A 23,660-nucleotide genomic window follows, 5' to 3' on the forward strand; every position below is an offset into this window, starting at 1 on the left:
TGTGACCCTAGGCAAGTCACTTAAAACCCAATTGCCATGGTAAAAAAAAAAAAAAAAAAAAAGATATAATTTTTTCCCCTGCATGCTATTTAAGTACTCCTTGAAGTATAAAAGTGACTCCAGGTCTTGAACCTGTTCCAGAGGAACATATCCTCAGCAGCATAGCTCCCCAAGCTGAAAAACCCAGAATGAGTTGCATGTCTGTGGTTACAACACTAGCCTACCTAATTTTAGAACAACTACTATTGATTTAATTTTCTGGCCTTTAATAACACATCGGCAGCTAGGTGGCGCAGTCAGTACTGCACTTGTACTGGTGCAGTACTTACCACTCAATACAATGCTGAGTCTGAAGCAGGAACTCATCTTTCCGAGTTCAAATCCTGGCTCAGACACTTACTGTGTGACCCTGGGCAAGTCATTTAACCCTATTTTTCTCAGTTTCCTCATCAGTAAAATCAGCTGAAGAAGAAAATGGAAAGCCACTTCAGTATCTCTGCCAAGAAAACCCAAATGGGGTCATGAAGAATTAGGCATGACAGAAAAGACTGAACATTATTGTTCAACAATGTTCAACAACAAAAACAACAAACAGCCTATGAAGACTGTCTAGCAAGGAAGTAAGGGAGTGCCAACTCTGAGGAACAGTTGTACCTTAAAATATTGAGAAATACTGATCTTATAAGTGTTGTAAGAAAAAAGGTTTTACTGTATAGACATGTATATATATATATATACTATCTATCTATCTATCTATCTATATAGTATTTAACTTATACTTTAACATATTTAACATGTATTGGTCAACCTGCCATCCGTGGGAAGGGGTGGAAGGAAGGAGGAGAAAAGTTGGAACAAAAGGATTTGCAATTGTCAATGCTGAAAAATTACCCATGAATATATCTTGTAAATAAAAAGCTATAATTAAAAAAAAAAGAAAAAAGGTTTTAAATTTTATAGTGACATGTAAATATACCATCATCAATATCACCAGTCTTCAAAATTAAATTTCTGTTCCCTTTACTAGAGGAAAAAATTCCCACCAAGAGGATGGAAATGACAATTGCCAAATTTAATGTTAAAGGTTTATAACTGAAACCACAGTTATCTATCAATGCTTTTATCAATGGTCACATAGCTACTACAGAAGTGAAAGCAATGGTCTAGGTCTATCCCAGCCTAATCCAGTACAACCGAGTCTGAACAGGGAAGAGATACAGTCTAGAATAAGAGATACAGTCGAGAACAGCGTTTCCCCAAGTGTAGTCTTTGGACCCGTGGGCATTCCTATTTTCAGAAGATCCCTTAGAGTCAAAACTGTTTTCATAATAATAGTAAGCTGTTATTTGATTAAAATACTCCTACCTTTTCCAACCACATATCTATGTGAAGCTGTATTTTCTCCACATACTTGAACCAAAAGCTTCATATATTTCAACAGATTGAACAGAGAAGCAGATGAGAGTTCAGCTTTTTTCTATTAAGTTAAAAATTTGTAAAAATATATAAAACAATGTTGTTCTCATTAAAGTCTTTTCTAGGGAAAATAAAGTATTTTTTCATGAAATTGTTAGAGTAATGAGTTTATTATCATTATATTAAAATGAACTAATATATCTTAAAGTATCTATTTTTAATTTGTAATACAATAAGAGTAGCAACAAAAGTTTCAATGGTGTATTCAAGAGAGTAAAAAGTTCAAGAATTGCTGGGCTAAAAACAAATGCATCCTCTCTTTACTCATTCTAGCATTCTACTCTACTACTAGACTACAATTATCCCCTTTCCATCGCAGTTTTGATATATCGCAGGTTGGAGTAAGAAATTAAATGGGAACTTTGAGGGAGTTTTGTGGAAGCCACAGATGACACACAAAGACCAACACAGAAAAAGTTTGGAAACTCAGAAATGTATAAAATATATGAATAGTCTTGTATACTATCAATATATTTTATCTTTTAATACCCCAAATGTATGCAATTTCTTTTTTAAAAATTAAAGTAAAAAGTTGAAGTTTATAGAAAGAACATAAAAACAAGCAAATGACACTCGGTTTTCCATGGATATTGCAGATCCCAGTGGTGTTACACTGAGGAAAGGGTAACTATACTGGTTTCCTCACACAAATATCATATTTCATGTATCTATCCCTTTGCACTCAGTGTCATCCATGCCTGAAAAATACTCCCTGCTCCCCTTCCTCTCTTTGTTTTCCTGGCCCTCTTCACGACTCAGCTCTATGTCACGATGCAGAAGGTCTTTTCCAGGCTTCCCAGATGCCAATGCCTTCCTTTCAGAAACTCTGCCCTCTTTAGCTTTTAAAGCCCTTAACCACTTGGCTTCCACCTCTATTTCTATCCTCCTTAGACATGAAAGCACTCTCTCCTAATCTTTACTTTATGGAATCTCCTTTCTTCAAGACTCAATGCAACTCAATCACAGTCTTCTGTATGACATCTTTCCCGACTTACCCAACTGCTAGTGTCCTTCTTTACAAACTATCTTGTATTCAACTAGTTTGAATTTATTTGTCTTTATTCATTTTTTATTTATACTGTATATTTTATATATTTGCTTTTTTGGCTTTCCTATTAGAAATTACATTTCTTGTGAGTAGGAATTGTTTCAATTCTTAATACTAGACACTTAGTAAATAATAGACTAATTTATTGATTGATATCTTTTATATTTGCAGTTATTTTCATTTTTGTTTCCCTTTCTGAATGTAAGCCTCTTGAGGGCAAGAATTATTTTTGCTTTTCTTCCTATCCTCAGGGCTTATTTTATGTATGGCACAAAGTAAGTGCTTAATTGACAGAGAAACTGACAAAATTTTAAGTTTGTTAAGAGGAACAAAAACTCAAAATGACGAAAACCATTAATGTTAGACTTTTAGGCTATGAGAAAAAAGGAGTGCAAAATCATTCCTTTCTTCTTAATGAGAAAATACTTTCAATTGAATTGTTTAATTTCTTTTTTAAAGTTGTTAACTTTACCTCAGAATTTACTTAGGGGTCACAAATGATAACAGTCAACAATAATCCTTTATTACTATGGTAAGATCATAGATAAAGAAGTAGAAAGAGACTTTAGAGATCTCCTACCTTTTGATTCAATGTTCTCACTTTATAGATGATGAATCTCATGCTCAAAGAATTTATGTGACTTATGCGAGATCATATATGTGATGGAGGCAGGATTGCTTCCATGATTTATCAGGTCAGATTTCATTGTCTCTTTCTGATCATGAGCAATGGCAGTTTATGGTCCCTCTCTCCTCTATATTTCTAATAAGAACTAAATCCTGATTTAAAAAATAGTTGTGCTTCACTTAAGGGAGCACATGAGCAATTCTATAATTACCAGTCTATTTTCCTAAGAAATGTTGTGCCCTCCATTTGTTTCTGAGAAACTCTTTAGTTAAATGATTTCTGATCTAAAATAAGAGAAGAGAGTAATTTACCATGTATTTCTTGTAAAGAGGGTGTCCTGGTTTGGGTCGAGGAGGCAACACTGGTTCTTGTTTCCGTAAGATTTGGCTTTTGGCCCTTGTGAGTTCCATTGTTAAGGCACTTTGTTTATTCTGGAGATCTACATCTGATGAAGAGCGACCAAAAATTTGTTTTTGAGAAGATCCCTTGGGTCCAGAGAGCTTGGGTGGAGGTGGCCTCCCAGGGGCCCCTTTTGGTGGAGGAGGTCGAGCTGGGATGACTTTTCCATCTAAAGGTCTGTACATCAATGTCAAGATTGACAATCAGTTTTTTGTCCTCTATTTGATTTTGAAACCTCCCCACCCCTCTATAAACTACATACATATGCACTCATACATATCCACAAAGTCAGTGCACTTGAAGCATTCTGAAACATGCAGGATATGCAACTTTTGTGCAAACGAAGGCAGCATTAAACATTATGGCATTAGAAAAATGCCACGATGTTCCAGCTTCCTCTTATCTGGCACTAGAGATTCATTAGTTCAAGACAAACTAGCATTTACTATCATGAGCTCTCTAAGGCCTCATTTGCTCTTAAACACACTGAGACTATTTCAGGAAACTAAGCATTTTCTCCCAAAGTCCAAGATGGAAAATCTATAAGAAGATATAAGGCATCTGTGCCAGAGTTTAGAATAAGTATTTTGTTTTTTACATTATAAGAGTTGTTATTAAATCCCGAATTTAGATTAATTAAAAACAAGATGGTCCTAGAAACTGAACATGGATGATCCTATTAGTATGAAAGGCTTGGCTCTTTTAATAGAAATGAGATCTTGCATAATCACTTTTTTATTATTGTGGCATTAACTATTTAAACATTTCTGATGCCACAGATTATCTTTAATATGCTTATCTTCCATTTAAACCCCCTCAGACATTGTTGGAAAGATGATCAGTGAGAAAGTCTCCTGTCATAATTACTTAAGGGCTCAAGTTTGTCTTTTATTTCAGAGAAGAAATTCCAAGGCTCAAATTGTAGAAGGAAATGAGTTTCCAAATAACTCTGTAATAAAGCTCATTGATAAGAAAACATTTCTCAACTTCTGAGCTGAATCAATCTTTGATGATCCAACCATTTTGGCAAATAATTTGGAATTATACTCCCAAAATCACTAAACTTCCTTTAACCTAGCAGTACTACAGCTACTAATCACATATATATCTAAAAGAAGTCAAAGATAGAGTGAAACAGTCCATACGTACAAAAATATTGCCAGAAATGCTCTTTGCTGTGACTAAACAAATTGTGTATTATATGGAATAATATTATGCCATTAAAAATAACAAATAAGGAAGACTCATAGAAACTTGGGATGAACTGACAGACAGAAATGAGCAGAATCAGGAGAAAAAGAAGTATGATGAATACAATGATATAAAGGAAAGCAAGTATGAAAGAGTTACAAGCTCTTATCAAATTAATGTCAGAAGAACAATGATGAAACATGCTTTCTTTCTCTCTTAGCAAAGAGATGGTGAAATGGAGGCTCACAGTAAGACACATGTTTTTTGACATGGCTAATGTATTTGTCTATTTTGCTTGACTGTTTATTTGCTCTGGGAGAACTTGGTTAGAGGAGAGAAGATTTAGGTAAGTGGGTAGTTAGAGAGATGGAAAAAATTAATAAGTCATTAAAATAGAAGAAAGCAAAAAGATGTTCAGAAAGGTCCTGAAATGGGGCAAATTTTGTTACTACCTTGATGAATTTAATAGACTTGAAAAACTAACTATATAAGAAGAGTTCCTGGTTTCATATGCAACACTACCTTGATGAATTTAATAGACTTGAAAAACTAACTATATAAGAAGAGTTCCTGGTTTCAGATGCATCTCCTTTACACTCTGAATTATTTTTGTTGATGATCACTAAGTTCATAATGAAAAAAGTAATTTTATTTTAAAAAAGAAGTAGTCTGTGGGCAAGTAACCACCGCATTCCAAAACCTACCTTGGAGGCAGCACAGGTCCTTTAGAAGAACTTCCTGCTTGAAGTGAGGACTCAGAATCCTATAAGTATTAGAGAATACATTTTAGGAATGTATTATCACTGTTAGGAATTTTTAAATTTAAACTGTTAACTTCCATGAACAGGCAATTTTTGCTTAAAACCTTTAGGGCTGATCTATAAAGGTAAACACAACTGAGGTTTTAAAGTCTTTAACAACGTAGGAAGAGTTAAAATCATTACTCACTTGACCTATTTCCACTTAAATCGTTTGTACCATGCACTGGTTGTGCTCCATGACTAGAAATGCTTTCCCTCCTCATCTCTCTACCTTTTGGAACCTCTGATTTAATCTTAAACTCAACTCAAGTGCTATGTTCTGTATGAATAAATTCAGTATTCATTAAGAACTTATGTGCAAGACAACGTGCTAAATTCTGGGGATACAAAACACAACTAGCTCCCAATTAGTTCAAATAATGAATCCCCTAAAGTGATTCTGTCTCAATAGAAATATGCAGTGCAAATTCACATAATGTAACTACTTAGGGGATTCATTATTCACATTAATTAGGACCTAGCCATACAAAAATCAAGACAGAATCTGCTCTCAAACATCTTATATTCTAAATAGGGAAGGAAGCACATGAGAGTGGTTGCCAGGGAAGAGTATTCTGGACTGGGAAATCATAGAATGTTAAATGGAGTTCCAAGAATGATGGCACTGACTTGATTATTGTTCGCAAAGCAAGAGGCTGAAATTCTGGGGAAAAGAAGATGGAAAGGAAAGAGAAATATTGGCATTGTAGGAAGATGTCCAGAGTACAGCAGGGTCACTCTGGGAACTGACACGAATCAGCCAATGAAAGACTTTCTTGATCTGGCTGCTGGTACCCTTCTTCCTCAACCTTCCTGGAAGTCATTTTTCATATATTCTGCTTCTATTTACATATGCATATATCTGTTTCCTTCATTAGAATTTAAGTACTCTGAAGGCCGAAAATATTACACTTTTGTCTTTTTATCCTTAAGGCACAATGTGTGACTTTTAGTAGGAGCTTCCTAAATGCTTGTTAATTGTTTTATACCTCAAATCCACACCAGCCCTACATATTTACAAACTAAACTGAAAGTTCCTTGAGACAGAAACCATGATCTCTTTATATATCTTTAGAGCACAAAACCAAACACATTATTATGAACCCTGTGGATCTTTTAAAAAAAAATACCAATATATTACATTTGAACATTTAAGATTTCAAATGATCATGAAAGATGGTTGTTTGTGTGTTTTGCTTCAGGGAGGTAGACATCTGCTTTCTAAATAGTCTTCAATGCTATCCATTAAGAGCTTGTACCAAAGTAGGCTTCTCTGACCCATAAGAAAGAAGGACATGGGTTAGGTGGTTATTTCAGGAAAAAGAGAAAAAAGTGGAAGAAGGTGTTTGAGTGGAAAATAAAATTAAAGGAGAAAGAGAATGAAAGGAAAACTGAAAGTGATCTGAAAGTAATGGAGATGGAGGGGAGGAATAATAGGAAGAAGGATAGACTTCCCATTCAAAGAGAAAAATGTGGCTGGTATGGTTTTTGAGCAAATTGAAGTAGAGAGAAACAGGAAATACAAAATGCAATAAGAAACCTTTTCTAAAGGAAAAAAAAAACCACAAAGATTTGTTAGACTAAGGGATATAAATTTATTAAAATAACAGATTTTTAAAAGACATAGAAGACATCGGTTATCATAACTGCATTATATGGAAAAGGTTTTCAAGTCTTTTATCAAATGGACTCCTACAGAATCTCAAAGCTAGCTCTCTTTGTAGCTTTTGTTCATATTTACCTTACTTTGGGATGTAGATTAAAAGGGGATAAAATGAGCATCTGGGCAAACTTTAGTTCTGCATGTGAGGAAGTCAAACAAAGGGCTCATTCTTTGGGTTTCCTCAACTACTTCCATGTAATATGACTATGGAGAAACTTCTGAAAATCACTAAAAGTTAAGGATACATTTTACTTTTCCTGATTTATTGAATCCCATCTCATTTCTCATCTCACATTCAGTTTTTTTGGGGACAATCATTGCCAACACAGACACATAGGTCAGAAAGCAACCATCGTGATCTTCAAATAAATAAAATTCTAGCCACCATAAGGAAAAACAAAGATGGTCCCAATATAATCTGTGTTACCAAACTCTAGGATTGTTTCCATTTTATCAACTTAAAAACAAAGTAAAATTTACTTCTATGTTTTTAATAGTTCCTACTGAATATTTACATCTTTCTTTAAATATCAAATAGTGAATTCCTATTAGCTTCAATCATGTAAGCATGTCTCAATTTTAAAAAATTTCCCTTTTAAAAAGTGAATTAAGCCTGTCTTAAAACTTGGCTTCACTAATGACCTCGGTTAATGTAGTGAAGCAAACCAGCAGCTCATAAACTCTTTGATGTCCCAGAAATAATCCATGCCTTGTGAACACTCTTCTGACCATTTCTGCCCTCTGATAAATACTGCTATGAGATTTGAAATCTCATTTAAAAATCTGGCCACTCAAAGAATATCAATGACCTCACAGGGATGTGTGGAAACTCTCATTGCTTTTCTAAAAACTGAGGGGTGGGCTCTCAGTAAAATTCTGAAACAGATTCTTCCAATTGATTTAGGTTAGTTACAACCAATGCAATGAATCAGTAACATTCCAGATGGGTGAGTTTGGATTAACTTCTATGTAAGCTACAAGGTACAAGAGAAATAATACTAACAACTAATACTAACTAAGATTAGGTTTAAATCCAATGGGAAAGTCACTTAACCTCTCTCAATTTGACTGTCCTTATCCATAAGAGTGTTAATAGCATCTAAAAATAACTATCTTTTTAAAAATTTGGGTAAAAAAAATTGCTACATGAATCATATTCATTCCCCCCAAATTTCCAAGTCAATGAATTAGACAACTTAAATGTCAAAAGCCTCTGGATGATCATATGTAACAGTAGTAGTATTGAAAAATCACTTTTATTAGGTCTGTACAGGTCAAACCTTGTTATAATGGATGTCAACAAGCAAGTCAAAATCTGTTGTGTCATACACGTAAAATGTTAAGTGACTATTAAGTGAAATAAAATATTGTTGTTCTTTTTTTGAAGAAGTAAAATAAATAGAAGAAGCATGCTTCAAAGAAAATATATGAGAAGATATCTACATTTCTACCATTCTGTGGAGGTGGAAGGGCCAAGGGTAGGAGATATTGCATATATTTTTAACCTTTTTTTGGGAAAATTAAACATTTTAAAATTTTCCTTTAAAAATGAGACTAGGTAGAGAGATAGTGAAATTTTGGTGACATAAACAAAGACAGTAATAAAATTTTATTTTAAAGATATTAAATTTTCATTGTAATTTTATTTATTATAACATAATCTGACTTGTTATATCCTTCAGATATTTTATCCTTCTGTTACTTCAGGACAGTGTTGTTTGTGCTAATGCTAAAATAATCAAGGTGTAAATCTAACAATAAACTAAGCATTCAGAATTGTCATATCTTAGCATTCAGATTAAGATAACCACAAAGATAACTACTTACTGAGCATCTGGTTCTGCCAGCATTACTGGGTTTTCCAGAAGTTGTGCCAGAAGTATTTCCAATAGGCTTTTCAGCAGGTAGAGGTGGGGGTGTCTGCGGATCATCTTGCAACACTGGAAAAACATCAATATTTCATTTCATTAAAATGATTTTAGGTCTTTGTAAGATTCAAAAAGTATGTGAATACCCTTACAGGACTTTTGCCTGAGGAAATGGCGATCCTAAGAAAATACACAAAGTCTACGCTTGGGCAGATGGGTGGGAAAAGCATGTCAAATGCAATTCAATATATATATTAAGCACTCCTGCAATACTGAAATCATTATTCTAGGGCCTAAGGGTGCAGTGTTCAAAACTCAAACAGTCCCTCCTCTTAAGAAGCTTATATTTTAATGACAATGGGGGTGGGAGGTAACATGTACAAAGATAATTAAACATAAAATATATTAAAAGTATACATGACAATTAACATTCAAGAACACTATGTTGAACATGTATTTGACACCCATCCTCTAGTTGGGGGAATAATATGATACGTTGAGGCCTCCAGGCCTAATTATCCACATCACTGCACTAACAAACAGTAACATCAACACCCAACTTCATGAGGCATATTACAATTCCTTTGTGATTTGGCAGATAAAGTGGGATGTGGTACAGTGGGAAAAACCAGATATTTGGGGCCAAAGAACTAGAATTCAAATCCTACCTCTTCTATGTGTGACTTTGGACAAGTTCCTCATCTATAAATTAGAGGGTCAAATCATATGGCTTTCCAAAAAAAAAATTAATAAGTAATTTTGAACTTAAACACAAAATAAGGGAAAAAACAATAACAAAAAACAATGCCATGTGCACAACAGCTCAGGTGGCTTCTAACATTCGGTTCTAAGTATATGATCCCATAATTCTTCACCATGTTACTGCTGCCAACTTGACCAGGTTTTCAAATGTAGCCAGGCTGAGTTTTAAAGAAGCCCCACGGAGTGCCACAAGATTCATACCGGAAGTCCATACAGCATAGTGGGACTTGTCAGAGTTCATGCTCCATTAGCATGACCATTTCAGAAGCCAAGCCCACTACCATGCCTTGAGGAGAATATACACAGACACATATAAGAATTACAGGATGGATAAAAAGATTCTTTTCAAGAGACAATTCCTTGCTTCCACTTGACGTGGAAAAAAAATCTAAAACAGGAGGATAATTTACTGGATGCTTCCTGTCTGATTCTTAGACAGGAAGGCAATTCTCCTTCCACTCCCCCAAAGGAAGATAATATCAAGGTCAGTGACTGAAGAAAATGCTTCAAAGAAAGCTAGGGGCTTCCTAGGCTGATAAATAGCACTGCTTAGTAAATTAAATTATAGTAATTCTAGACCAGCTAGATCACTCCCTATCATTATAGCTGTCCTTATACCAAAAAATGAAATTACTCTTCACCTTGGAATTACAGGATGACAGATTTAGAGGTGGAAGGTTTATCTAGTCTAATCACTTTATTTAATAAATGAGGAAATGTTGTAAAGCAAAATCATTTGCCCTTGGTCAGCTGCATATTAACTAAGTGACCTGAGATTTGAACTCAAGCCCTGAGATTCCAAATCAATCACTCTTTCTCCTGTACCATATTCTTTAACAAGAAATGATGGCAGATATCTAGACTGTAGTACTGTTATAAGGAACCATAAAAAATCCAGAGAGTACAATGTAACATTACAGAGACGACAGCTTGCTGGCTGGCAGTATTTGTTCCTGTCTTCCCAGATAATTGTGCCTGTTCCCATCACTGGCCTGAAAGCATCATAAAGCTTTTCTTTTTCTCTCCTTAGCCCTGCCAAGCTCCAACTACTTGTGTCACTTGAGAACTTCATTCCTTCTTCTCTCCAGAGTCCAAAGATGCTAGGAGATGAGCTCTATAACCATAGCAACAAGAAGTGTTAGGGACTAATTGTTTATATGACTAGAAAGAATAGTCTGAAAGTTGGGAGGAGGAGGGAAAGGGGAGGTTCAGGTTCTCTCTTTTATTCCAACCTGCATTACAGAGTGTATTTGGCCATGAGGGCTCAGGTGCTTTCTATTATTGTTGTTGCTCTTATTATTATTATTATTATTATTATTATTATTTAGTAGTACATCCTTAGAATGTTCCTTAAAATGATTCAGGGCCTTTACTACCATTTTACGTGAGGGAAAATTCAGGATATGAAAGCAACTTTATTTAAGCCCCATAGGCAGACATGCTCTGTGGTGTTTTTCTACTTTGATATTTCAATTGAGCTGTGACCTCAACAATGTGGTCCAAGAAGTAGATTTGTAACCCATCCATAAAACTCTTGGCCACATTCTCCCATAAATCCTCTTCAGGGTTTTTTCCAACATGCTAAAAGTCTTTTCCCAGATATTTTGTCATTGCACAGATGGCAACATATCACTCTCCATTCATTACTGCTCATTCTTGACACATGACTGGCTCACCTTCTCTTCTGTTCCTGCAATAGGATGCTTTTTTACCCAATTCTTGATTGACAATCTATTCATGTACCTCCCTGTTGTCCCATGTTTGAAGATTATATCATATGTCATGAACTAAATCATATTTTGTCTGCAAATATTTAGAATACTAGCATCAAGGTAAAACAATAAAAGCTCAAACTCCCTATTACAAAGAAATACAAATGGCTCTTCTGGACTACATCCCACTATACCCCATCTATAAATATCAGCACCAAGGCTAGAGAAAGTGGTTTAAATAGGAGAACAAAGAATTGGTTCAGCATGACCACAAAGCAGAGCATTAAGACACTGATTGTTTTATGCTATTTCTCTAGGTGTGACAGGAAGGCATATAATGGGGAGACCTAAGGAGCTGGAAGAATTCATCCTACTGCTGGTACCAACAGATGGGCTGCTACAGTGAAGCCTCAAGGTAGTTTCAATTGCTTTTAAGAGCGAGTCAGACTCCAGGAAATCTCTGGGGTTGGGAAAAGGTATGGTAAGGTGTTTGGAAGCCTTGGGATTTGTCCTTGACATAGGACTCTCTGTGTGTTTTCTAATAAAACAATCTTTGGGAAGGTGGCCAAGAAATCTATGTGCATCCTCTCTCCCAGGTGTATTGTGGGTTATACCTATGGTTAGTATTTTCCCATTAACAAGGAGGAAGAGGGTAATCTGCTAGTATGTGTAAGAGATTGTGACAATGAGAACTTCCTAAGTGAGACACTTGAGGTTGCATTTCTTCTGCCCTGTCAGCCTCCGGGTGTGTAAGAGCTCTAAACACATCACGAGAGCATTCAAACATGTGGTTCCCCGAGCAATTTCTCTGGTTAATTCTCTAAATCTTCCTCTTTTCCTAGTCCCCAACTTTTAATAGCAAAATATCAATAGGCTACAATTCACACCTTCATTTTGAATAGTGCTTTTCTTGAAAAATCAAAACAATTAAATTAAAGGGGCAATTTGAAAGAGTGAGAAGAAAGCCTACCAATGTTAACTCTGGGGACAAGTCATGAGAACATTAAGTAAGCCGAAGCTCTTAAGCAGGTGAGAGAGAATTCAGGAAGGCTTAAAAGGTACAGTTACCAGGGATACAAAGAGGAGATGGTAGGTATGGACTGGCTAATAAGATCCTAAAGAAAGAGATACAGATGTTATTGCTTTAAGTAGAGGCTACAGATGGTGGAGATGGGTGGGGATCATCATTATTTTAAGAACATCCAAGCTATATCATTGGACACAAACATTTTATTATCATCCTTCCTTGGACATAAGCATTCCAGGCCCAGCAGTCTATTCACAAGGCTTGAAATCAGGAAGGTTCATCTTCATGAGTTCAAATCTGGCGTCAGACAATTCCTAGCTGTGTGAATCTGGGCAAATCACTTAACCCTGTCTGCCTCGGTTTCCTCATCTAAAAAATGAGTTGGAGAAGGAAATGGCCAACCCCTCTAGGATCTTTGCCAAGAAAATCTCACATGGGGCCATGAAGAATCAGATGTGACTGAAAAATGACTGAACAACAAATCAGTCACTTCACTGAACTATTGCTAAACTTTATTTCAATATTTTGGAACTAATCTACTATTTCTTGATTGACCTATTTAAAGAGGAGTTCACATCTGATAAAAGAATCAGGATGTAGACTTGATTGTTTACATATTTTAAAAACCTAATCATGTATTTTGTTTGATTAAGATAGGGAAATGTGTCAAAATATCTCTTTTGCTCTTATTAAAACTTATCAGAGCTCACAGGAGATTTATTAGTTATGATAACAAAAAAATCAAGGAAAGAAAAGAATTGCCGCAGAGCTCCATTAAAATGCAGGCTTTTATATTAATGTACTTTAAAATTCCTAATTCTATTATTCCTTATGGTATCTATAGCCACATCTTGGCTATGAACTTTTTCCATTCATGAATTTCAATGTATCTCCCTTTTTCTTAGATCTTTATCATACCAGAAAAGCAACAATAAGAATATTTTTCTTTTTACAACCCTTCTCTCTTTTCCAAATGCTTCAGTGTAGGTTGGATTTATCAAGAAATAAAATGGTCAAAACACTGAGAAAAGAAAGAAAGAGCTATGACCTTTTTCTATCAATAAAATATATAATTAACTGTGAAATATTTTTTTATTCATTGGGTTGACGTTGCACACGAGGCAGTTAGAATAGTGGTCAGAAGACTGGCCCTGGGGTTAAAAACTTTACCTGGGTTTAATTCGTGGTTCAGACATATAATGACTGTGTGACCCTAGGATTACCCCTTAATTTCTCAGAACCTCAAGGAGCTAGAACTAACAATTGTTGTTAAGTTGCCTATTCAAAGAAGGAAATTTCCATACCAGTAGTTGCCTACATTTACGATGCTTCTATAACAGCTTTTTGAAGAAAAATAAAGCTATGAAAAAAAGCAGCATTGGAAGAGACCTCATAGAAATATTATAGGAATAAGAAGTAGAAGCATTCTTTGAGGCATCTAATCCAAATCCTATGTTGATAAGTGAAGAAAGTGTGACCACTGCAGCCTCTCAGAAGTAATCTAGTCCACACCCCTACCTAAGACACTTCATAATTTTTTCAAAGGGAGGTGAAGAATTATTTTATATTTTCGCTGCTCGTAAAATGGGTGGCAGGTGATAATAACAGACTGATGCTTGCTGCAAATCTCCCTTGAGAATGGAAGAGGAGGAAAGCAAAAGAAGATGGAGGAGAGCTTACATTTCCCTGGTTTGGCTGGAATCCGGATCACAGTGGGCTTTCGCGTGGGCGCTGGTTGGACAACTCGTTCCTTTGGTGGTTCAGCTTTTGTGGGGAGCTGAAAGGGATCTAATGAAAAACACAATTTATTTTGCATGTTTTAGTTAACACAGGCCTCAAACAAAAACTTCATTCATAATTAAAGAGTTATATTTTTCATGCCCCAGGGAAAGCTATTCATGGATAAACACAATCTCAGTTTGCATGGACAAAAAACAAAGTTGGAGCTCATGAAAGGAAATAACTCAGTGCACTGTAAATAATTCATATAATTTTTTTTTTGCCTCCATGATGAGAGGAAAGATTCAGGACTGTGAGAGCTTGAATCATATACCAGATGCCTTCCAGGGCCATTCAGTCAATTAGCAAGTGCCTCTCTGGAACATAGTGGTAAATGACTCTACTCTGTACTCCAAGTAGATACTCTCACTCAGTAACCAGACTCAGGAATTCCTAGAATCTTAGTGAAAGAGAATGGAAAGAGTTTCCAGTATAGAACAAGGCTAAGAAAAGAGATATCATTTCAAATAGTCATACTTGGTAGATGCAATAACTTTTTAGCATCCCCTCCCCACTCATTCTTCTCTTTCACTTTAGTCTAATATTCTTATCTCAAATAATTTGTTAATTATTTAAGTTTTCTTTTTGTTTAGGGAATCTTATGGAGATTCTTAAGAATTGATTGAAGAAAAAGATATTTTTAAAAGTATAAATCAGATCCCTCAATGTCCACTGAAATGAATGCAAACATGTTAATTAACGAGATGAAAAGAGAAGGTAAGGCAGTATTATACATCACTGGATAGGATTTAGAGCAGGGGATCTAAGTTTGAATCCTAAGTGGGTTAAGTACAACCTATATCACCTATATCACATCATAAAACCTCTCTGGGTTTCCTTATCATAAAATGTGAGGGAAAGACAATAGTATTTTATTTTTCCAAATACATGTAAAAATAATTTAACATTCATTTTTGTAAGATTTTTTACTCCAAATTTTTTTCTCACCTTTCCTTACCTCCCCCTCCCCAAGACTTCAAGCAATCTGATAGAAGTTATGTGCAATCTAGGTGGTCTTTAAGAACTCTTCAAGGATTGAGCTATATAGTGAGTCTAGTAACATATTTTCAGTGAACATTTAAGCATCAGAGAATGCCGGAGCTAGAGAGTGACCTTGAAGTTTATCTAATACACAATCCTTCATTTTGCAGATGAGAAAACTAAGTCTCAAAACATTGACTTATTTAAGGTTTGGCATCCAGTACTACAACCAATCTAACTTTGGTGATGGTGGAAAAAACAATCCTAGGACTAATCAATCAATAAGTGTTTTCTAAATGCTGACTATATGTCAGGCACTTGTGCTTAACTGCACCAAGAGTTTGGTGCATCCTTTATATTCAAAGTAAATACGAAGTAAATTGGAAGAGACACAGAAAGCATGGGGAGAAAGTTAGAAAAGCTCTCATGTAGGAGATAGCACTTGAGCTAAGTTCTCAAAAAAAAAAATAGATTCCATGAAGAGGGGATTCCAGATATGGGATACAGTTTGTCCAAAGGTATAGAGAGGTGATGAAATATCACATATGTAGAATGGGAAGCAGACTACTGTGGCTGGAATGTAGACTGTATGAATAAGAATAGGTTAAAAAGACTCAAAAGGTACATTGTAGATATCTCATAATAAATTTTAAATGCCAAACAGAAGCTTTTGTATTTTTCACAATGACACAAGAATCCACTGGAACTTTCTGATTAGCCTTCTGCTTTTTAGAATATCATTTTATCATCTATTTTGTAGGGAGACAGGAAGTTCAATAAGGAGAATTTTGCTATAGTTTAGATGTGAAAAGATGAGGGCTTCATTTAGAGATAATGGGCATCCTTGTTTCACCCCTGATGTTACTGGGAATGTTTCTAGCTTATCCTTATTACATAAATGCTTGCTGATGGTTTTAAATAGTTACTGCTTATCATTTTAAGGAAAATTCCATTTATTCTTATGGTTTTATAAACCACTTATTTTAGTGGCTTTAATAGGAATGGATGTTGCATTTTGTCAAAAGATTTTTCTGCTTCTATTAAAATAATCATTTCTGTTAGTTTTGTTAATGATATGGTCAATTACACTAAGTTTTTATAACATTAAACCAGCCCTGCATTCCTGATATAAATTCTATCTGGTCATAGTAATTATTCTGATGATATATTGCTGTGATCTCTTTGCTAATATTTTATTTAAAATGTTTCCATCAATATTCAATACAAAAATTGGTCTATAATTTTCTTTTTCTGTTTTGGCTCTTCCTGGTTTAGGTATCAACACCATATTTGTGTCATAAAAGTTTTTTGATAGGACTGCTTTTTTGTCCATTTTTCCAAATGATTTACATATTACTGGCATTAATTGTTGGTTAAAGATTTAGTAGAATTCACTGGAAAATTCATCTGACCCTAGAGATTTTTTTCTTAGGTAGTTCATTGATGGCTTATTCAATTTCTTTTTCTGAAATGAGCTTATTTGATCATTTTATTTCCTTTTCTCTTAATTGGGTAATTTGATTTTTGTAAATATTTATCTGTTTCACTTAAGCTGTCAGATTTATTGGCATATCACAGGGCAAAATACTCCTAATTAATGCTTTAATTTCTCTTTCACTGGTGGTAAATTAACCCTTATTTATTTTTGATAGTGGTAATTTAGTTTTCTTCCTTTTTTTCCTAGTCAAATTAATCAAAAGCTTATTTTTTGTGTGTGTTTATTCCCCTATAAGACTAGCTTAGTTTTATCTGTTAGTTCAATAGTTTTCTTATTCTGATTTTGATGACACTAGATTAAAAAGATTTTGTACAAACAAAACAATGCAACCAAGATTAGAAGAAAAACAGAAAGCCATTCTGAAGAACAATTTGGAACTCTACCCAAAGGAATATAAAACTTTGATCCATCAGTATCACTAGGTCTATATTCCACAGAGATCATAAAAGACACATATATGCAAAAATACTTATAGCAACTCTTTTTGTGGTGGCAAAGAATTGGAAATTGAAGGGAAGCCAGTAATTGGGGCATGGCTGAACAAGCTGTGATATATGAAGGTCAAAATACTATCTTTCTATAAGAAATGGTGAGTAGGCAGAAAAATGAAAACATTGTACTGAGTAACACCAACATTATGCAATGATCTCCTATGATGAAGTTAGTTTTTTTCAGCAAGGTAAGACAATCCCAAGGAACTCATGATGGAAAATGCTGACCAACTCCAGAGAGGGAAAAAAAAAAAAAAACTATGGAGTCTGAATACAGATAGAAACATACTACTTACCATTACCAATCACAAAATAGAAAATTTTGATTATATCAAATTAAAAAGCCTTTGTACAAACAGAACGAATGCAAACAAGATTAGTAGGGAAGTAACAAACTGGGAAAACATCTTTACAATTAAAGGTTCTGATAAAGGCCTCATTTCCAAAATATATAGAGAACTGACTCAAATTTATAAAAAATCAAGCCATTCTCCAATTGATAAATGGTCAAAGGATATGAACAGACAATTTTCAGATGAAGAAATTGAAACTATTACCACTCACATGAAAGAGTGTTCCAAATCACTATTGATCAGAGAAATGCAAATTAAGACAACTCTGAGATATCACTACACACCTGTCAGATTGGCTAAGATGACAGGAAAAAATAATGATGAATGTTGGAGGGGATGCGGGAAAACGGGGACACTGATGCATTGTTGGTGGAGTTGTGAACGAATCCAGCTATTCTGGAGAGCGATCTGGAATTATGCCCAAAAAGTTATCAAACTGTGCATACCCTTTGATCCAGCAGTGTTTCTATTGGGCTTATACCCCAAAGAGATACTAAAAAAGGGAAGGGGACCTGTATGTGCCAAAATGTTTGTAGCAGCCCTGTTTGTAGTGGCTAGAAACTGGAAAATGAATGGATGCCCATCAATTGGAGAATGGCTGGGTAAATTGTGGTATATGAATGTTATGGAATATTATTGCTCTGTAAGGAACGACCAGCAGGATGAATACAGAGAGGCTTGGAGAGACCTACATGGACTGATGCTAAGTGAGATGAGCAGAACCAGGAGATCATTATACACTTTGACAACGATATTGTATGAGGATGTATTCTGATGGAAGTGGATTTCTCTGACAAAGAGACTTAACTGAGTTTCATTGGAGAAATGATGGACCGAAACAGCTACACCCAAAGAAGGAATACTGGGAAATGAATGTGAACTATTTGCATTTTTGATTTTCTTCCCGAGTTATTTTTACCTTCTGAATCCAATTCTCCCTGTGCAACAAGAGAACTGTTCGGTTCTGCAAATATGTATTGTATCTAGGATATACTGCAACATATTTAACATATATGGGACTGCTTGCCATCCTGGGGGGGGGGGGGAGGAGGGAGGGAGGGGAAAAAACGAAACATAAGTGATTGCAAGGGATAATGTCGTGTAAAAATTATCCTGGCATGGATTCTGTCAATACAAAGTTATTATTAAATAAAATAAAAAAAAAAAAAAAAAAGAAACATACTACTTTCATTTTGATTTGTTTTTTTTCCCCCCACATGATTTTTTCCTTTTGTTCTGATTCTTCTTTCACAATATGACTAATATGAAATATATTCCAATATCATTATATATATAACCTATATTGGATTGTTTGCTTTCTTGGGGAAAGAAGGGAGAAAAATTTGGAACTCAAAATCTTAGAGAGATGAATGTTGAAAACCATCTTTACATATAATTTGAAAATTTTATTAAGTAAAAAAAATATAATTGTGTATGTGTTTGTGTCAGTGCTGTGGGTGGGGTGGGGGGCTGATACTGTATATGATCTGGGACACTTACCATTCCTTAGAGACCTAAGAGCCTTCTTTGCCACGCTACCAACTTGTCTATGATTTAATTATGTCTCCTATAATTCTTTGACCCTAACCTGGAAAATCATATCATAGTTTATGTTCCTTGCCCCATTTGACTCTATAGGAAACTTCCTGGCTGGGCCATGGGCCATGACTCAAGTTTGAGAAGTCTATCATGGGTTCCTGTCTATAGGAACTCAGTCTGGGCTATGAAACGAGAACTCTACAATCACAGTGAAAGAGTCTAAGAGATCACCCAGTCTAAACTTCTCATTTTACAGATAAAGACTGTATTAGGATCTCGATATTGGAAACCTGGCCATTGGCAGAAGGGCCAGACATATTTCAACCAAGTAAAAGAATCTAATAACATGTTTTTGAAAGAAAAGTCAAAATAATGTAAGTTAATGGTACCTCTGGCTTACCTTTGGCTATGAAAAATTGAAAGATGATGTGATACAGTGGAAAAAATCCTGGATTTTAAGTCTGAGGGAAAAAGTTCAAATGCTGGTTTTTAACAATTACAAATTACATCACTTCGTGATTCTAAGTCTCAAATTCCTCATCTTTAACACAGCTATAATACTTGTACGATGTCCCATCCAAGGAGAAAAGTAAACTTTAAAATGCAATTAAAATGTGATTTATTGTTGTTTCTATTATTTTAGTTCTGGAAGACCTGAATCTAACCTAATCTATTAATCACTTTATTGTTTTATTTATTAGATTTAGAGGTCAGAGATCACTTTACATTTATATTCTGAGCTGTTCTTTCCCATTTGCTAATAATGTCACTATCTTTGTCACAACCCTCCCTTTCCCCCAAATGGACTCATTTGGATTATTAAGAGTCAGCCATGACTGAATAGACTCTACAACAATATGGTAGCTTCTCAAAGAGCTTGGCGTCTTGGAGAGCTAGGTGGCAGCATAGAGCACAGAATATTAGGCCTGGAGTTCGGAAGATCCAAGTTCAATTCCACAGACAATAGTTGTTTGATATTAGGTAAATCATTTAATGCTTGCCTCAGTTTCTTCATCGATAAAATAGGAATAATAATAGCAACTACTTTCCACAGCCAAAAGAAGCTCAAAAAGAGGAGCAAAAGAGCTGTTTAATTGGTACATATTAAGCACTATGTAAATGATTATTCCCTTCTTTTTTAGAAAAGAGAGGTATCTTTCCTCCTTAACAGATTTCATTTTATACGTTATTGTAAAATAAATGCAATTTGTTTTTAGCTCTCTTTGACTACCCATTTTTTCTTTTTGAAGAGATGAATACAATTTATTTTATTATAAATAGAAGAATCTGTTTAGTGTCTGAACCCTAGAACATTATATAAGTAAACAGATTTTTTTTTTTTTAAAAAAAGGTTATTTTGGCATTATGAAGGTTGTCAGTCAGTCAAGAAACATTTATGAAGTACTTATTATGGGCCAGGCACTGTGCTAAGCACTGGGGATATGGAAAAAAAGCAAAAATAATCCCTACCCTCCAGGAGCTCACTTTTTTAAACATACTAATAGCTTATTTTTCAAAATACATGCAAAAATTGTTTCCAATATTCACCCTAGCAAACTAAATACTCCTCCTTCATCGCTGTCTACCTTCCCATTTTTATATCGTCTTATTGCCCTAGAGTCTCTGAGACAGAGCCTACCAGGACAGGGAGCTCCGTTTTCATTATCTCTTTCCTCTTCTACTACCTCCCTCAGCTCTTACCCATCTTGAATCCCATTCCTTCAGGGCCATGTTCTCAGCTGGGAATGGAGCAACTAATTCAAGCTAAGATGTTAAGACTGATAATGGCTCCATGTAGTTTGCCTTTGGGAAAGTATTTGCATTTTAACAGCTACCCTCAATATCATTAAACCAGAGGATTGACCCAAAGGAATAATATGGAAATTTAGGCCACCATGATAAGACAATGGGGATTGCTATATGGGTCCCCATATATATATACAGGTTAAGTGTGATTTCAATTCTGTATGTCTAAGTCTGGTACAACTTTCAGAAATTATGTGAAGAAGCAGATTTTGCAATTGTTTTTCCCAAATTGGAAGGCTCTAACTGTATAGTCTTAGTGGCAGAAGTATCTTGATTTTATAACTAAAAACCTGTTAGTTTTTAGTTACCTACCTTATTACCATGTGGATCCTTAGCTGGTCTCCAATAATTTGTACTGAGGCTATGCACAGTTATTATGCGACATATCTTTTAGGAATGAGCGTGTTTAATATGAATTTCCCATCTAAGTCCAGCCAGGCGAATGAGTCTCAGTGTTGCACCACTGCGGGCCTCCTGGCAGGAGTGGGCCTGTTTAATTATCTACCCCAGCTGTGCTCACTGAGCAAAGTGATTGCTACATCTGTTTCCCTGTCTGCATGGTACCCCTCAGCCTGCAATCAAGGCCAGAAACTCAGAATTACTGGGAGGAGAAAATAATACTCATTTGATAGGGAGGGCTATGTACCTCAGGTATTTTTTTATGATGCTTATGATATACAGATCCTGCTCTGACTGCTCTGTATAAAGTTCATCTCAAAACTCTTCACATGAGACAAGATTTCTTTTTCATAGAAGAACTAATGAATAAGAAGGGAAGGTATCCAAGTTCTTGGCCCTGCTTCGCCTCTTGGAATTCCTAATCTACATTCAACTGCTTTTCTAAACCCCACTTTAGAAATTGGTCTGTGATTTTTGATCCCATAGGGGATTATGAAAGTATGATTTGTGATCAGTAAATGTTTGATTTGTATACCTAGTTTATATATCTATATATTAGAGGTCATGTAAAAATTTCTCAAGTAAAAAGGGTTTGGGAATGGAAAAAGTTAAAGAAGTTCGGTTTACTGGAAGCCTTTTTTTTTGATCTTTCTCATTCCCAGATTAATTGTACATATAGAATACTCTTCTATAAACATTTAGTTCCCTTCATCATGCAGAATGTAAGTTTTTTGAGGAAAGAGATTGATAAATTTTGTTTGTATATCGTTCATATTTAGCACAGTGCCTAGAACACAGCAGGTATTTAATAAATACTTATTTAATTAAACTGAGTTGAATTTCTTTTCACATTTGTTGAAAATAATTATTCTCCTTATGCTTCCTCTCTGAAATCACTTTCCATCTACTTTGTATATATCTAGTTATATGGATATTTTATCTTCCATTTTAATGTTTATTAGCTACAGATTGAAGCATCCTTTAAAAAGTATTCTTCTTAAAGTTTTTTTTGGGGGGAGGGGTATAGAGATTTATAATTTCTTTTGCAACATGATTTAAAAATTTTTTTCTATAGTATTTTCTTTTTCCAAATACATACAAAGGTAGTTTTTAATATTCACCTTTGCAAAACTTTGTGTTACAAATTTTTCTCCCTCTCTTTCCCCCTCCTCAAGATGGCAAGCAATCCAATATAGGTTAAAATGCAACATGACTTTTATGGAAATGTTTTGCATAAGAACCAGGAGATCATTATATACCTCAAGAACGATACTGTTTGAGGATGTATTCTGATGGAAGTGGATCTCTTCGATAAAGAGAGCTAATTCAGTTTCAATTGATCAAGGATGGACAGAAACAGCTACACCCAAAGAAAGAACACTGGGAAATGAATATAAACTGCTTGCATTTCTGTTTTTCTTCCCGGGTTATTTATACCTTCTGAATCCAATTCTGTAACCTATTTAACATATAAAGGACTGCTTGCCATCTGGGGTGGGGGTCGAGGGAGGGAGGAGAAAAATCGGAACAGAAGTGAGTGCAAGGGATAATGCTGTAAAAAATTACCCTGGCATGGGTTCTATCAATAAAAAGTTTAAAAAAAAAAAAAAAGAAATGTTTTGTATAACTTCAAATGTGCCTTCCCAATGGGGAGACAGGGAAGAAAAAGGGAGAGAATCTGGAATTCAAACTTTTAAAAGCAATTGTGAAAAAAAATTGTTTTTACAGGTAACTAGAAAAATATATATTTTATACACACACACACACACACACAACAAACAAAAAAAAGAGAAAAGAGATTAGCCGAAATCTATTAGCCGAAAAAAGAGAAGAACAAGGTGGGAAATGGGGACAGGACATAGGTAATTTTATTTGAAAGTTTGTCATGTGAAAAAGGTATCAGACGTTAATCCTGCTTGGACTCATAGGGTAGAACCAGGTATAGAAATGCAGATTTAGACTTGATGTAACAAAAAATTTTCCTAATTATTGAGCTGTCTCAAAGTGGAATGGCTGGCTGGAGAAGTAATGGAACCATCCTGATTGGAGATTTCCAGCAGTTTGGGGTGATCACACTTCCTGTCTAGGGAAAGATGTATACAAAGGCTCCATGAGAGCAGAGGAAGCTTGGGTAGAGCTAATGAGAGGAAAGAGAAAACTTTCTGTTGAGCTCCAGCTAGAGAAAGCTGCTGGCTCAATTGTCAGGGGGAGACATGCTTTACTTTATTATTACTCTTTTT

General features: G+C 35.1%; 1 protein-coding gene across 3 annotated transcripts in view; it reads right to left on the reverse strand.

Moving 5' to 3' along the window:
• Window positions 1-23,660, reverse strand: part of SH3D19 (SH3 domain containing 19) — a 207,934-nt gene that overhangs the window by 32,337 nt on the left and 151,937 nt on the right. For all 3 annotated transcript variants that reach the window (XM_051965737.1, XM_051965736.1, XM_051965738.1), the window contains exons 8-11: window positions 14,255-14,362; window positions 9,033-9,145; window positions 5,447-5,505; window positions 3,464-3,728 (exon numbers count right to left, since the gene is read on the reverse strand). In XM_051965737.1, the coding sequence (XP_051821697.1) occupies window positions 3,464-3,728; window positions 5,447-5,505; window positions 9,033-9,145; window positions 14,255-14,362 (545 nt within the window). The remainder of the gene's footprint in view (window positions 1-3,463; window positions 3,729-5,446; window positions 5,506-9,032; window positions 9,146-14,254; window positions 14,363-23,660) is intronic.

Source organism: Antechinus flavipes, chromosome 6 (genome assembly GCF_016432865.1).
Source record: "Antechinus flavipes isolate AdamAnt ecotype Samford, QLD, Australia chromosome 6, AdamAnt_v2, whole genome shotgun sequence".
Classification (NCBI taxonomy): domain Eukaryota; kingdom Metazoa; phylum Chordata; class Mammalia; order Dasyuromorphia; family Dasyuridae; genus Antechinus; species Antechinus flavipes.